Here is a 15,613-nt window from a genome sequence, read left to right as displayed (position 1 = left end):
CGCGTGCGCGCGTAACTTTGTGTAAAACACACATTTTTTTTTCAACAGAAAGTTAGCGCCTGATATAAATTAAACTTTTGCAAAGTTTCAATTTAAAATGTTATTTGGTTTTTGACCTATGTTAAATACAAGAAAATCGTTAAATCGCGCGTAAATTACGTTGCGCAACTCTAACGTCATTCACAATAGGAGGTGAACAATTTCACGTAAATGCCCACATGTTAACATCAAAACAGTTCAAAAAGTACAGAAAAGCGATAAAACGCATAGAGATACCGACAGACAGACAGACAGACCGACCGACATAGTGAACTATAGAGTCGCGTCCACGCGACTAAAAAGACGACAAGCAGAGAATCGATCCAGCAACCCCCTAGGCATTAGACTCATCACAAGACCACAGGCTCATCACAAGCCCACCAAGTCACCCAGCTGGCTATTAGAAAACAGTCGCTATAACTTATTACTTAGCATCTATGCTTACATAGCGACCTTTATTTACTTGTGTTTATTCATGAGGAGGAGGAATCACCTTTATTTATTATCGGTGGCAAACATTTATCAGTTAATGGTGCATCCATTTTATAGACAAAATTGCAAATAAAATTAGCCATAAAGTTCTAAATACTAATACATAACATCAAAACAAGGTGTAAACTAATTAATTAAATCTGTATGGAAGTACCATGTCCTTCAAGAACGTTGGCGGTTATGGCTTTCCATATAGTCCGGTTATCAGTGACTCTGAAAACTTCTTCAACATTCAGTTTAAGTTCTTTTGCAATCCTTTCTATAAACATAGCTCTTTGATTTCCTCTTGCTTTCCTCCCTTCGATCTTCCCTGTTAACATTAAATGTTCCAGTTTTTTCTTTCTGAGCAGATGTCCCACAAAATTATATTTCCTCCATTTGTATGGAAATACATAATACTTACTTATAAGTCACAGGCCTATATTAATTCTCTGCAATATAGTTCGACTACTATTTATATGAACGATATCGCGCCCTCTATAGAATAAAACTGAAAACGTTTATGTTGAAGACATCACATCACGCTATATAATAAAGAGTTACGACTTTGAAGATTAGAAGCCATTTTTGTGTCAAAGAATGCGCACGATGAGGGCACGCGCGTCTATTTTGTATAGCGTTTTCCTGTAGTTCATGCATTATTTTTAGATTTTGAAATAACGCTTAAATTCCGTTTTTATTTTAGTAATTAATTTTATTAATGGTATTGATTTGGTAACATATATATTATAATAACAAAATAAATGCTTGGGCCTACATGCAAGTTAGGATACATCAAAGCATGAACCAATACAAAAAACACAAGTTCACCCCTCTTTTTTTAAGAAGAATAATTAACGCTGCAGCATCCAGCCCGACGTCACCGACATTGCAACAGCCGAAAGTGTACCCGCCGCCTAAATTCAACCTGGTAAGTTGATATATAGTTTTTATTATATTATATATAACATGTGTTCTTTCATAAATGTTCATTCTTTCCTCTTTTTTTTATAAATAATCTCAATAGTGTGAAAGTCAAGTCGCAGTGGAGTCGTTGGACTACAGTAGAGAAGGCGACGACAACCGCAACGCAGTGATACACGTCAGGGGTAGCTTGAACAAGTTTGCGGATTACTGCGGTGGTGTACAGAATGGAACCAGGGAGCGTATACAGGAAAGGCAAAGGCACTCAAATATACAGATGCATTCAGAGCAATGGTGACATCAATGACTCTAGTCAAGGCAAAGAAGCACGAACTTCGTATGCTGCTTGACGACGGTCAGCAATACGTAGGCGTCTCGACCGGATAGCGAAACTTCCATTTTACACGCCGTGGAAGAAGGTGCACACGTGCTCTACTTTTTCCGTAACAAGTATAAACGATGCTATAGCTGTGGCGATGACACAATGCAGGACAATCGCCTAAATCACCAACGACGCAATCCATCACACTAAAAAATACAAAGAGAACAGCCTGTTCGGAAAAATTCTGTACTTAAAAAAAAGCAAAAAAAACTTCGCCTTCTACAACAGAACGAACAAAAAAGGAACGCGGTTCAGAAGGCAATTTACAAAGCACTGATTTGTTGGACTTTTTATAGTAAAAACTGTAATTTTAATTTTTATACTAACTTTTGATATTATTTTTGTACATTTATATTTTTGTAGTTTTATATTTTGGTGAAATTAAATACTTATATAGTATATAGAAGAAAAAAATTTTTCCTTTAATTTCAATTGTTTGAATGATGTTGATGATGATGATAATGATGATGATGACAACGATAAACGCCGACAGAAATGAAATAATATTGGAAATTAACAAGAAAATAAAGTTAAATTTATCTGATCCAAGCTGAGGATGTCTAGAAAACTACGATCTAGAAAACAAAGACCTAATAAGATATCTCAGTTTTCTCAGGGTTTTCCTTCGACATCTGGCCAATGCATGCCCATGCCGATGTTCAGTAAAGCATCAAGATCTTTTCCGGGAGTGCCAAACACTGCATCGTACGCCTGGAACCGAGTTCGGGCTTCCCGAAGGCTCTCTGCGCACTGTTTGATTTTTGCAGCTGCGTCAGCGTTGTCGATCGACAGACGGAGCTTCTCGACGTAAATCACCGGATTGACGTCTTCTGCTATTTCGCACAACCTATTGCCTTCGTCGCTTTCTTTCACCGTAGCACAGTGGGCCAGAATTGGTTCAAAGTGTGCCAAAAGTCTATACGCATGAATAAATACTGATTACGTTAATTTTTAAAGGATCTAAGGGGTTTCAGACCCGTAGAATTAAAGAAGTATTTTTAAATAGATATGATGTAATACAAATGGTGTTTTCTGATTGGTTGAGGCGATTGTGCATGTAATTCAAGTCAAATTAATATTACATTCACTATTGAAAGTGTAAGGGTTTCTATTACCCAGGGAAGCGTGAAATTAAAATTTCCCTCTTCCTTGCTACACCCAATAAATCCAACTGGAACATGTTCTTAATATATCAGACTTCATAAAATACTAATTTTTGATTCGATGACTTTAATTCTCATTGCAATGTGTGATTAATTTGCATCTATGATTGAAACGTAATTGAATTATTTAAAGATCCACAAAGTTCAATGAAACCATCTTTTTAATGTTCAGTATTATGTCATTTAGAAATACTATTAATAATAATAATATTGAAAATAGGTTTTTATTGCATGTTACAAATAAGGGTTTAAATGACTGAAATATATCACTTATGTTGTCGACTCGTGATATTTTCCCTGCATGTTTTCGTCGATAGACTCTATTGTCTTTGTTCCTTGCTTCTTGAGTCTCTTCGCGCATCATAGGCCTACCTATCGGTAATACAGAACTCGAAATGATTGATGAACTAGTAGAACATGTACACTCACTGGTATTTTATATCATGGATAAAGTTGTATAAAATAATAACTCGGCTGTTTTTCGACAGTAGTCCCAAATTGTAAAGCCCGCAAATTTCAGCGAAAGTCTCCTTTTCCTGGAAAGCTCTGCAAACTGTGTGGCCATCGTTTTCCTAAACCTTGTTTAGGTTAATCTACTTTCAGTCCTATCTCTTCTTTAAACCGTTCGTGTATTTTTTTTCTTCATATCGGCAACGATAGCTTTTTCACTATCAAACGAAATACGCCAATAACATTTTAAAAAGTAATAAAACAAGCTGTTATTTAATAATAAATTATATTCTCGTATTTTTATTATATTATCTTCTTGTGCAGCGACTTTCTATCGTCTCTTTTTCGTACGTTTAATTAATGTATAATTGAGTGACAGTTACCATGTTAAGCATTATTATATTACCGGTACATACATGTGATTGGACAGATGGCTTCTGGGATATCTGGGCATATCACGATAACAACATAATTTAACAATATTAAAAACCAAGATATATAAAGATTAATTTGTAGTTGCATGAAGTACAGTCAACATTAGTCATGACAGTGTCATAGTAAACAAGGTTGTATGTTGTAGCTTTACGTGAACTTTATTATAATAAACAGATCAAGATTGATAGCAAACATTTAGCAAAAACGGTAAGTATTAATTTTTCTAACTGCAAAGACAATCTGAATTCGTGAACACCGCGACTGTTAGTTTTGGATTGCATAACAATATGTAACAAGTATGTTCCCTCCTCAATCCACATCAATTATTGGACACGGGTTTTATTAAACGTATCACTGTTAAAATTCTAAGTAATATTATCCCCATAAACGATAAAAATAAAGATGTTTAAATAAAACTTTAAATACGTAATTTTGTAGTTTCAAAAGATAAAAGAATGATTGCACTTATAAAAAGACAACCTAGATGGTTAAATTTAACTTTCAGTCTAATTGTTGGTCAAAGTGAAAAGCTAATATGTCATTGTTAATTTGTTAGGGACAATTTATTTTTATTTGAAGATCGTTAACTACTCACTGTACACATTTTATATATTTCTGTCTTTTACGTGATAGCATTTTCACAGTATTAATCTGTATCACAGTATAAAAAACATAACAAGGTACAAAACCATTCCAATGAATTAAAATAGTTTAATAAAAGGCAAAAGGGGAGAAGGAAAATTAAATTTAGAATATTGTAAAGACAATTTATTGAATTTGGTTTTAATATTATTGGAAGAATATTCCATGACTTTGAAGAAGCTTTTTCAAATAATATATACATTATACAATACTATAAACTTTTATAAATGACCGCCTTAGTGAGTTCTCATTATGGGTTCTATGAATTCGATAAAAACAACACAAGTAATTTTTATGTAACAACAATATTTTCTGTATTGTATGTGAAATGTTGTTAAGCATCATTTTCCCACCATATTCTCGGTGTATATACTGTATCTAGAATTCTCCAATAATATATGATAATACCATAACACAGCATCACATGTTTTTCACAATCATATATCCCTATAGTATCATAATCCATGACCTAACGCTTAACCTAACCTTACAAGATACAGGCGACAAATGTGAAACACAAGAGATGCTGTATTACAGAATTTTTCTATGATACTGCAGGTATTTTTCATATGTGCAGATACGGCACTTAGAATCGGGGGTAGTATATTAGTAGGTTTCTTGCTCTAATCATTAATACGTTTTTTTTTGTAGACATTATGAAGTTAATAAAACTTTTAACTGTAATCTGTATTGTTGAAGAGACTATGAGTTACAAAGGTAGAGCGTTTCCTTATACTGTACACATTTTCAAATTTGTTAACAAATCACCATATCAACTATAATTTAACAAAACAAAGCAACAAAATGTTTAGTTTAGATAATTAGGTCTATCAGATGATACTTATTTATTTTGTATAGTCTTCATCTTTAGAATACGCCTATGGCTGGGAAAGAACAGTGAAGGAATTCTCACTCATTTTTAAATACTCAATATACAAGTTAACATTTGTTTTTAATGTTATAATATAGACCTTTTAAACATCCAGTTATTGATTGCTTAAAAATATTGATTATTTATTTTCTACATAGAGTGTACTATTACTAATAACGAAGGAAGCAGCGTTATTGAATTACCCGATGACATACCGCACATACGCCTAAATGTTGATGTTAACAAAACTAAACCATTTACCGTAAAATTGGAAAGAAATCAAGGCTCAAATGATAGCATTATAATTAATTATACAAGCAATGGTTTAAATATTTACTTCGGGGAAGAAAATTGGAAAACATATACACAGTCGGAAATCAAAAGAGTGACATTGCAAATGTCGCCTTCAGAAATACAGATTTGGGATGATGACGAATATAAATTCAAATATGAACTGAACCCTCATCGTAAAATACGAAAGCTCTTGTTTCAAGATATAAACAGCGATGCGTTGCATAATTGTATAATTGGTAAGACCTACTACCTATTATTATTAAGACCTATTACTTTTTTTATGACGATGCTCACTACACGGTAATATAACAGTATGCATAATATGGTTTAAGTTATATTTTGTTTTTGTAATAATTAGTGAAAGACCTCAAAGGTTAAATTAACATTGAACGACTTCTTTTAGATAGCCTTCTTTTCGGGAATATAGAGGGAAACTTTAATCATAATTGGTAATTCAAAATTGGTAGGGCGGGTTGAAAACAATCTCATACTTCCTATTTCAGAAAATATATGTTTTTCAATTTATCTTTGAAACAAGTTCTCAAAAGCTTTCTCAGAAAAAAAAAACTTTCTTCTTGCTTACTTTATTGAATTTAAATCTATGACTATAAACCAAACATATAGGCTTTTGTGTTTTTGAGGACATATTTCTTCGACTTAACTGTGTAGTTTCACTCTTCCCTTATAAAACTAATAATGTTATTATCTCCAAACTCAGTCTTTGGATACAATTAATTATCAATCTATTTTCTGAATAGAACATATGTGTACTATTAAGAAGACTGATGAGGAAGTACGTTACATTGAGTTACCCTATTACACATGGCATAAGCTACTACACCTGAGTGTTGATATTTTTACGACGACACCATTTAGCCTACGCCTTTCAGCTGGGATATCAGATAACAAGGATATTATAATCATATATACTTCAGATAATATAAGATTTGACGAAGAACGTGGATTTGAAGGAGAACGTGTAAGCATACACTTTTCCAATGATATGATAATGATTGACTGTGGAATCGAGAATTATGAATTTCAAACTTCTCACACATTTTTGAGATTGGTATGGTTTCAAGATTTAGATATTGAGATGTTGTACAATTGTCGAATAGGTAAGAACATTACTTTTTTATCGTATCAATATGATAAAGAAAATGTGACAGATTTGACACTGTCACATTCATATGAGTTTGAAAAGTTGGATGATGCCTATGATAATGACATCACCACAATTTTATAATTAGTAAACATTGCAGATAACTGAAGATAAATAAGTCTAGATTGTAATATTTACTCAATGAACTAACAAGTACCAAGAATGGTAACCTTATCGTATTTAATGACCTTTTCAAATTAATTAATTAAATTTCAGTATATCACCGGGGGTTTAAAATTAATGTTCTATGCCTGATGTGTTTATATATATATATATATATATATATATAAGTATCTCTCTGAAGATCCCGCTTCGTGAATAAAATACTGAAAGATGAGGGCGTATCAATTTGATCTCTGGTGCGCGTGCGTACATTGAGGGACTAGTGCTGTTCCGCCGTACCACGCCGAGAATGTTAAAAAGTCGCTATCCAATCTAGTTTGAACAATACCATGAAGTGGTCTAATGGTTATGGCAGCTGCATATCAAGCAGAAGGTTTCGGGTTCGAGTCTCGTTTCAAATTAATTAATTAAATTCCAGTATATCACCGGGCGGTTTAGAATTAATATATATATATACTGTATATACTTTGTTTTGGCCTTAAATGACTCGGATACAGGTTTTCTATAATATACCCAAAATCACGCCTTTGTCATGCACCTGCACATTTTTTTGTAAAATGTTTCATTAGAGCAAATATAAATATGTACATTCTGAGGAAGTTTATGAAAACAAATCTATACTCTCTAGCCTTAGCGGTGTTCGATATATAGGAATCTGTAATTCCACCCCCTAATTTGCATTCATTCATTCATTATTTATTCGGTCTATTTGAGTATATACACATAACAAAAAAACTGAAATTGGGGAGACCAGGGTCAACATAAGTGAACCTAATCATTGTAGCTGAGCTGGTTGACCCAACCCCAAAGTCCGTTTACACATAAAAGACAAAGACAAAATACAGTTAAAGCGAATCAAAATGAATGTGAACTTTTCTAATGAAGGCTGATGGGCTTTCTAGGACTGCAGCATCTGTCAACGGCCTGGGAAGCTGGCTATCGAATGAAAAAAAGCCTGTGTCCTTGACGCTTGATGGCGGAAGCACAGGCGATCATTGTGACGGGTATTTATTAAAATACAGTCATGAACTGTGCAGCAGTCCAGAAACCCCACCAGAACCTTAAAACAAAATACAATAAGAAATTTATCTCTTCTAACAGACAAAGATGAAACTGAAAGCAAATTTAAACTCTCCCCATAGCACATCTGTCCACGATGTTGTTTGAGAGCAAGACGAGTTGCTCTCCTATAGACCCCCTCAAACCGATCTGACAAATACTTCGTCCATGGAAACCAGGCAGGTTTCGCATACTCCAGGCCAGGCAAAACAAGATTTTTGTACAAAGACAAAAATGCACTGGTCGAAGCATGTCCAGCCATACTCCAAACAAAGCCCAACATACGTTTAGTTTAGGAAACAATGACATGGACATGGTCATCCCACGTCAATTTTAAAAGTAACACCAAGGTATTTAAAAGATGTCACCGGACTTATAGGAGAGCCAGACAAAAGGTATTTAGACAACTGTCTGTTACGCGAACGTGTAACATGCAGGACATTCGTCTTCATAACATTGAAAGGCATGCGATTTGATTGGCTCCACAGACCAAGTCGGTCCAGATCTGCTTGAAGGTTTAGAGAATCCTGAGGAGAGTTAATTGCATTATAAATAAGAGTATCATCAGCAAAAATAGCAGTTTTACATTTAAGTGAACAAATAATATCGTTAACAAAAAAAGTTAAAAAGAATGGGACCGAGTACACTGCCTTGAGGTACCCCACTGGTTACCTCCACCCAGTTAAATGAAGACCTTTTAAATTGAACCTTTTCGTATCTTTTAATTAAAAAATTAAACATGGCACATGATTCATTAGGTAAAAACCCATGTTGGTTTTCGATAAACAATCAATTGTCAGTAGCATGTTTAGAAGTGCGTAACAGCTGTTAAAGCTACCGGGCGGTAGTTGTTAAAATCAGCGGTCACTCCTTTCTTAAAGATAGGGGTGACATGTGCCCTCTTCCAACCCTCTGGCACACAACCTGATGAAATTGAAATTTTAAACAACTCGTAAAGAACTGGGGAAAATGTCGGGGCACAGAGCTGGAGAAGCTTGGGAGACAAGTTGTCTGGGCCTGCAGCCTTGTTTGTTTTAAGCTTCTGCAACATGCTAATGATTTGTGACACAGAAAAATAAACATTAGATAAGGTTGGTAGTGGATATAAACCTGTATTGATGGTCAATCACCATACACCATACACCATGGGGCAAGGTGCAATAACTAGTTAATATGATTAGTGACAAAAACTGCCTTATGTGCTGGTTCAGGTTGAGCTTTTCGCATTTGAATTTTGTAGTTTATAGATTTCATTTCAATATTTGTTATTGTAATACAAACGTTATTAGCTATGTGCTATTGTTTTTGTAATTTTATATATACCGTAATAAATAAAAAAAAAAAAAATGTTGTAAGTGGTCAGATTCAAGTGGATTGTCTGCGGTTTTTATTAACGAAAGACTGTCAGACGGATTCACGTAAAAGTGATCAATAAGAGTTCCTTCTGTTGGATCATCCAACGTTGGGAGTAATTGAAAAAGTCTATATGTTTCCATTTCAACTAAATGACGTTTTCCAGATGTGTTCACCAACCAGTCGATGTTAAGATCTCCAAGCAGGATGATACTTGTGACGTCATGAATCTTGTGCTCGATGTTGGTAAATGCAACTTGGAGTTTCTCCCAGTATGCAGCTGTGGATGACGGAGGATGGTATATGGTGCCAATTAGCTACTTACATTTAGTGCAAGAGAAGTACAGTATGTACTGCAGTGAGAATACCACCACCCCTGTTAGAACGACAGGGGCGGTCGCAGGACTATTTTAAGAGGGTTGCCCAAGAGTCCTCAGAGGGCCGTAGATACTGAGTATTTGCGCCACAAGCCCCAACCGAATTTCCTAGGCCATTGCCCCGAACAAACAGGGTCCATGTGTTGACAAATTCTTTCCAGGGTAGGAAGCTCACTGTAGCCTGGAAAACAATAACTCTGAAGCATGCATGGAGTCTGTGGACCTAACATTCTACTAGGATTGTAAACATTCCATTTCACTATACCAACTGAGACTTCCGTTATTACGGTAGAAATATACACTACACGCATCACAGACATTGCAAATGTTACAAAAGTAACTAATTAATAAAAATCACTGGGCTATAGATCAGCTAATACAATACAGTAGTACTCTTATACTAATCACAGTCTTACTAATTCTGTAGTCTCGCATGCTGATATTCTGAATACGGCTGTGAAAAAAAATCAACTCCCTAGTCTTAGCGGTGTTCGATATATAGGAATCTGTAATTTCACCCCCTAATTTGCATATTTCATGTAACTTGTACTAATGTAGAAATATGTACATTCTGAATACGGTTGTGAAAAAAATCAACTCTCCAGCATTAGTGGTTTTCGAGATATGTGACGACTGTAATGTTACCCTAATTTGCATATTTAAGCTAATTTGCATATCAACGGGATGAGTGACAGAGGTGTGATGCTCAAATGGTGATCTCCTCATCGTGTTACCATTAAAAAAAGAAAAATCTCTGTTTTCAATTTGTTTCACTCTTTGGGCTGTTTTTTTAGATAGATTGCCTAGCCTAATTTATCCAGGCGTTATATTATGTAATTATCATTTGTCATCGTTTGTTGTAATTGTTCTGGTCCTAGTCGAATACATTTTTGTAGTTGAACATTGTGCCATTGTTCTTAATTATTCATTCATATTCTTTTTTGTTTACATTATTTGTTTACTGCAGCATCAGGCCAAGCAGGTAAGTTTTAAACTTAATTTCGTTGTTTAAAACTAAACATTATATGTAATATACAGGTAATTTCAGAAACAATGCATACCATACAATTTGTGCAATATATTAAGTTCTTTTGTTTGTTGTGATTTTTGTATTTAATTGTTAGCTACATTTTCGCTCAGCTACCGCTACGTATTTTATATTTTTTTATACCGAAATAAATAAAAAATGACTGTACCGTAATATAATTCCTCCATAAGTTTGCAAAGTTATCATTGGTATGGGTCGAGATATGACAAGAAGTTATTTTTGTATATGGCTGCAGTAATTTGCATAAGAATAACACTGGTCACTGACACATGTAATTACTACACGAAAAGCTTAGACCGAAAATGTAAAGCAATAGTGAATTACTTTCAAAATCTTTCACTGCTCTCTGATAGGAGAGTATCACATTGTTAAAAGTTTGCAATAAAGCTTTTCAATCACCACCCATTCTGCTTATTTAAGAAATTAATGTTTAATTTTAAAATCAAATTTTACTAAAGAAATGATCAAATATGGTCCAATATTTGAAATTTATGCGGGCATTATATAATTCATTATTATTTGTCACCATTTGTTGTAATTGTTTTGGTCTAGTCGAATACAATTTTCAATTTAACATTGTGTCATTGTTGTTAATAAATTCATTTATAAATGATCTTCTTTTTACATTTGTTTGCATTCCATGTAAATTTTAGTATTTTAGTATTGGGGAAGATATAATGAAACCTTGATTTTTATTATAATGTCTCCACTAATTTGCATAAAAAAAGTCTTTAAATGATTTTAACCATAAAAACATGGGTCTGGACAATACATTGGTATAATAGATATTGGTCGAGATATGCCCAAAAGTTTAGGTGTGTATAATGTGCTAATTTGCATTTGTGTTGTAATTGTTCTGGTCCTAGTCGAATACATTTTTGTAGTTGAACATTGTGCCATTGTTCTTAATTATTCATTCATATTCTTTTTTGTTTACATTATTTGTTTACTGCTGCACCAGGCAAAGCAGGTAAGTTTTAAACTTAATTTCGTTGTTTAAAACTAAACATTATATGTAATATACTGGTAATTTCAGAAACAATACATACCATACAATTTGTACAATATATTACGTTCTTTTGTTTGTTGTAATTTTTGTATTTAATTGTTAGCGGTCTTGTCTTATTTTGTAATGCAAGCATTTTCGCTCTGCTACCTCTACGTATTTTATATTTTTTCATACCGAAATAAATAAAAAAATAAATTAAAATGACTGTACCGTAATATAATTCCTCCATAAGTTTGCAAAGTTATCATTGGTATGGGTCGAGATATGACAAGAAGTTATTTTTGTATATGGCTGCAGTAATTTGCATAAGAATAACACTGGTCATTGACACATGCAATTACTACACGAAAAGCTTAGACCGAAAATGTAAAGCAATAGTGAATTACTTTCAAAATCTTTCACTGCTCTCTGATAGGAGAGTATCACATTGTTAAAAGTTTGCAATAAAGCTTTTCAATCACCACCCATTCTGCTTATTTAAGAAATTAATGTTTAATTTTAAAATCAAATTTTACTAAAGAAATGATCAAATATGGTCCAATATTTATGCGGGCATTATATAATTCATTATTATTTGTCACCATTTGTTGTAATTGTTTTTGTCTAGTCGAATACAATTTTCAATTTAACATTGTGTCATTGTTGTTAATAAATTCATTTATAAATGATCTTCTTTTTACATTTGTTTGCATTCCATGTAAATTTTAGTATTTTAGTATTGGGGAAGATATAATGAAACGTTGATTTTTATTATAATGTCTCCACTAATTTGCAGATTTTGACCATAAAAACATGGGTCTGGACAATACATTGGTATAATAGATAATGGTCGAGATATGCCCAAAAGTTTAGGTGTGTATAATGTGCTAATTTACATAAAAAGTATGGGACAATTTACTCGCGTGTTAAACATAGCGTTTTCTACCCAATTCTGTGGGTCTACTAACATTAAGCCTAATTAAAAATATTTCTGGGGATGCACGATAAACCTTCTAGCGTCTGCATTTAGAGTAATATGTATGTGATTGTGATTTTCTGTAATACTCTTTTTGGACAAATAACGGAAACAATAATACTAGTGTTATAACATCAAACTCGGTTATTATAGATACTTAATACAATATATTAAAGATGTATTGTTCCCCAAAAACATGACAAATAAAGATTAATAAAATCAGATTTTGAATAGGCAATTTCACAGTTTTAATAAAGTTATTCACTTCTGTAGAAAAAAAAAATCATAAAAAATAATTATTTCACTTATAAAAAAACAAAAGAGATGGTTAATTTCAACCAAAAACCATTGTCTTCCAGACAATTTAGGTATATTTTGCTTTAAATTACATTTTTTGGGGGGAAAATGTCAAAGTGAATCACTATTATGTAATATTAAAATGGCATATTAAAAAAAAATGTAAAGATTATTTTTTTAGGGGGACAATATATCTTTAATGATACATTATTGCATGCAGATACGTGTATAATGATGCCTACTACAACAAAGGATGGCTACTTTATTACCATACCATCAGCAACAAGGAAACTGAGTTTTTATGTTAAAATGACACCGGTTAGCTTACGCTTGTCAACAGATGGAGCAGGTGATATAATAATCACATATACATCAGATAATGTAACTATTACAGAGCAAACAAACAGCAATGAATATAATGAAAGAGTAAATATGCATATTTCAAATACGAAAATACAAATCGATCGTGACAGCAATTATTCATTTAAAATAAACCCTCCTCGTATCATGAGACAGCTCTGGTTTCAAGACATAGATGAGTTTTCCAACTGCCGGATAGGTAAGAATATCATCCGCTACTGTGACTTTATACTGTTAGCATAGTTAAAAGTTAATGCGACACAATATGACGATAACATTTAACATGTTCATGTGTGTGGACAAAAATGACAATACACATTGCGAGTATGAGTTTGATGATGACAATTATTATGAAAATAAAGCTGTCAGTGTTACTAACTATGAGTTTGAATATTGAAAATTTGACAAAAACAACATTGTCTTCTGTGATAAAAGGGTCTTTGACACCAGTTCCGGTCCGGCGCCATCAAATCAAATCGAACGCCAATGTTTCGTTTTCACGAAGCTCTACTCAGCTACGGATCAACCGATATGCGCGTAGCCGTGCCGGAACAAGTGTGAAAGACCCTCAATATTTGTGTGGTGAAAGCACGAAACAATGAAATAATAACTCATAACTTCATAACAATTGTGTTTTTTTCATTTTTTTTTTCAGAAATGTACGATATTATACATAACAGTACTCACAAAAGTGACAATAATGAAACATTTACTGAGTTTGAACAAACAATGTATATGGCATCGACAGAGGATTACGGTAATATCACCGTGTACGGATCAGGTAATGGTGAATTGGAGTATAATTCGACTACTGGGATACCATTGAATGCAACCTTTGGAAACAGTACGTTGAGACATAGTAAGACATGGACTACTAAACCGGATAACGGAATAGGAAGCAGTGAGTTGAGTAGTGGAACAGAAATTAATTGGTCAGGGAGAACTGAAACGGCAACTTATGAGCCGGGAAATACTGAAACGGACATTACTGAAACGGACATTACTGAAACGGACATTACTGAAACGGACATTACTGAAACAGACATTAATGAAACGGACATTACTGAAACGAAACGCAGTGGAACGAAACATAGAGCAACTACTGGATCTGTAAATGATGGAAATGAGAATAGCCCTACCGGATCAGAAGCTGAAGAGGAAACAAATGTATCAACAAATGGATATGTTGAGCTAAATTTCACACACACTGTAACCGACCGAATGTCAACCCAATCAGAGAAAGCAAGTACGTTTATACACATGCTAAAGCACTGATAGTATAAGTTTACATTACCTCAACCTCGGGTTAAATCTCGTCAACTGGAATGACTTGTATAGTGTAGCAGCTATTATACAATAAGTCCAGTTGACTAGATTTAATTTTTTTTAAACATAATACTACCTGGATGAATGACAATATCCATACCCGATTCGCAGTTAGCCAATTGAGAGAATTGGACTAATGTTCAAGATTACGAGTGAAAATAAAAGAATGAGAGAAAATGTCAAAGTCGGAACTAACGCACATACCTAACCCTTTTCCTAAAACATAGTAATTTTCGATTGAAGATTTACATGGTGAAATCAGTATGTTGATATAAAGTTTGCTGTACACCACGTACGTACATTATGGTGTAGGCCTACTGCAAAATTTATATCAACATATAATAATTATCGACATATTTCTAAACTTGTGTCTCTTTTCTTACAGGTAGTGATTTGAAGATTTCACCGATGGTTATATTACTGATTGCATTAACCGTTACTACAGTGTTGGTTTTAGTAGTCGGTTGCTGTTGTATCATAGCGGGTTTTTTCAAACCACCCCAAAACAAGATCGCACAGGCGCCACCGCCACTACCGCCGATGCAGCCACAACCACCAGACCGGTCAAAAATACAGAATTAGTCAACTGAAAAAAATTGTTATATCCAAGAAAACAAACATATCGAAGACGTTAGAGTAGATTACAAAAGAAACTTCACGTTTGCAGGACGATTTTACGCATTATTATTATAAAATTTCAAATAGAACTAAGCACCAAAATAATGTACGCTTTCGTTCATAACGTTCGTTGCGGAATAACATGCAACATTTAAAAATAACATATAATTTAATTATTAGCTAAGAAAATGTTTTTATGAAGGAAACATACAAAAAAGAAAAATTGTTTTACATCTATTCATTAAATATATCTTA

At 33.6% G+C, this 15,613-nt stretch overlaps 1 protein-coding gene and 1 long non-coding RNA gene across 2 annotated transcripts; both read left to right on the top strand.

Moving 5' to 3' along the window:
• Positions 1 to 3,972: 3,972 nt before the first annotated feature.
• LOC144845303 (uncharacterized) lies at positions 3,973 to 5,710 on the top strand. The gene is made up of 3 exons (XR_013612533.1): positions 3,973 to 4,071; positions 5,158 to 5,223; positions 5,536 to 5,710. It is a non-coding gene; the product is annotated as an uncharacterized LOC144845303 (long non-coding RNA).
• A 3,810-nt stretch (positions 5,711 to 9,520) lies between these two features.
• LOC144835463 (uncharacterized) lies at positions 9,521 to 15,322 on the top strand. The gene is made up of 4 exons (XM_078690550.1): positions 9,521 to 9,614; positions 10,713 to 10,727; positions 14,070 to 14,660; positions 15,126 to 15,322. The coding sequence occupies exons 1-4, from the start codon at positions 9,521 to 9,523 to the stop codon at positions 15,320 to 15,322; spliced, it is 897 nt and encodes a 298-aa protein (XP_078546676.1).
• The last annotated feature ends 291 nt before the right edge of the window (positions 15,323 to 15,613 follow it).

This window comes from Antedon bifida, chromosome 1, assembly GCF_963402885.1.
Source record: "Antedon bifida chromosome 1, ecAntBifi1.1, whole genome shotgun sequence".
In the NCBI taxonomy this organism is placed as follows: domain Eukaryota; kingdom Metazoa; phylum Echinodermata; class Crinoidea; order Comatulida; family Antedonidae; genus Antedon; species Antedon bifida.
Note: the sequence above shows the minus strand (reverse complement) of the source record. Positions and strands in the feature narration are given on the sequence as shown.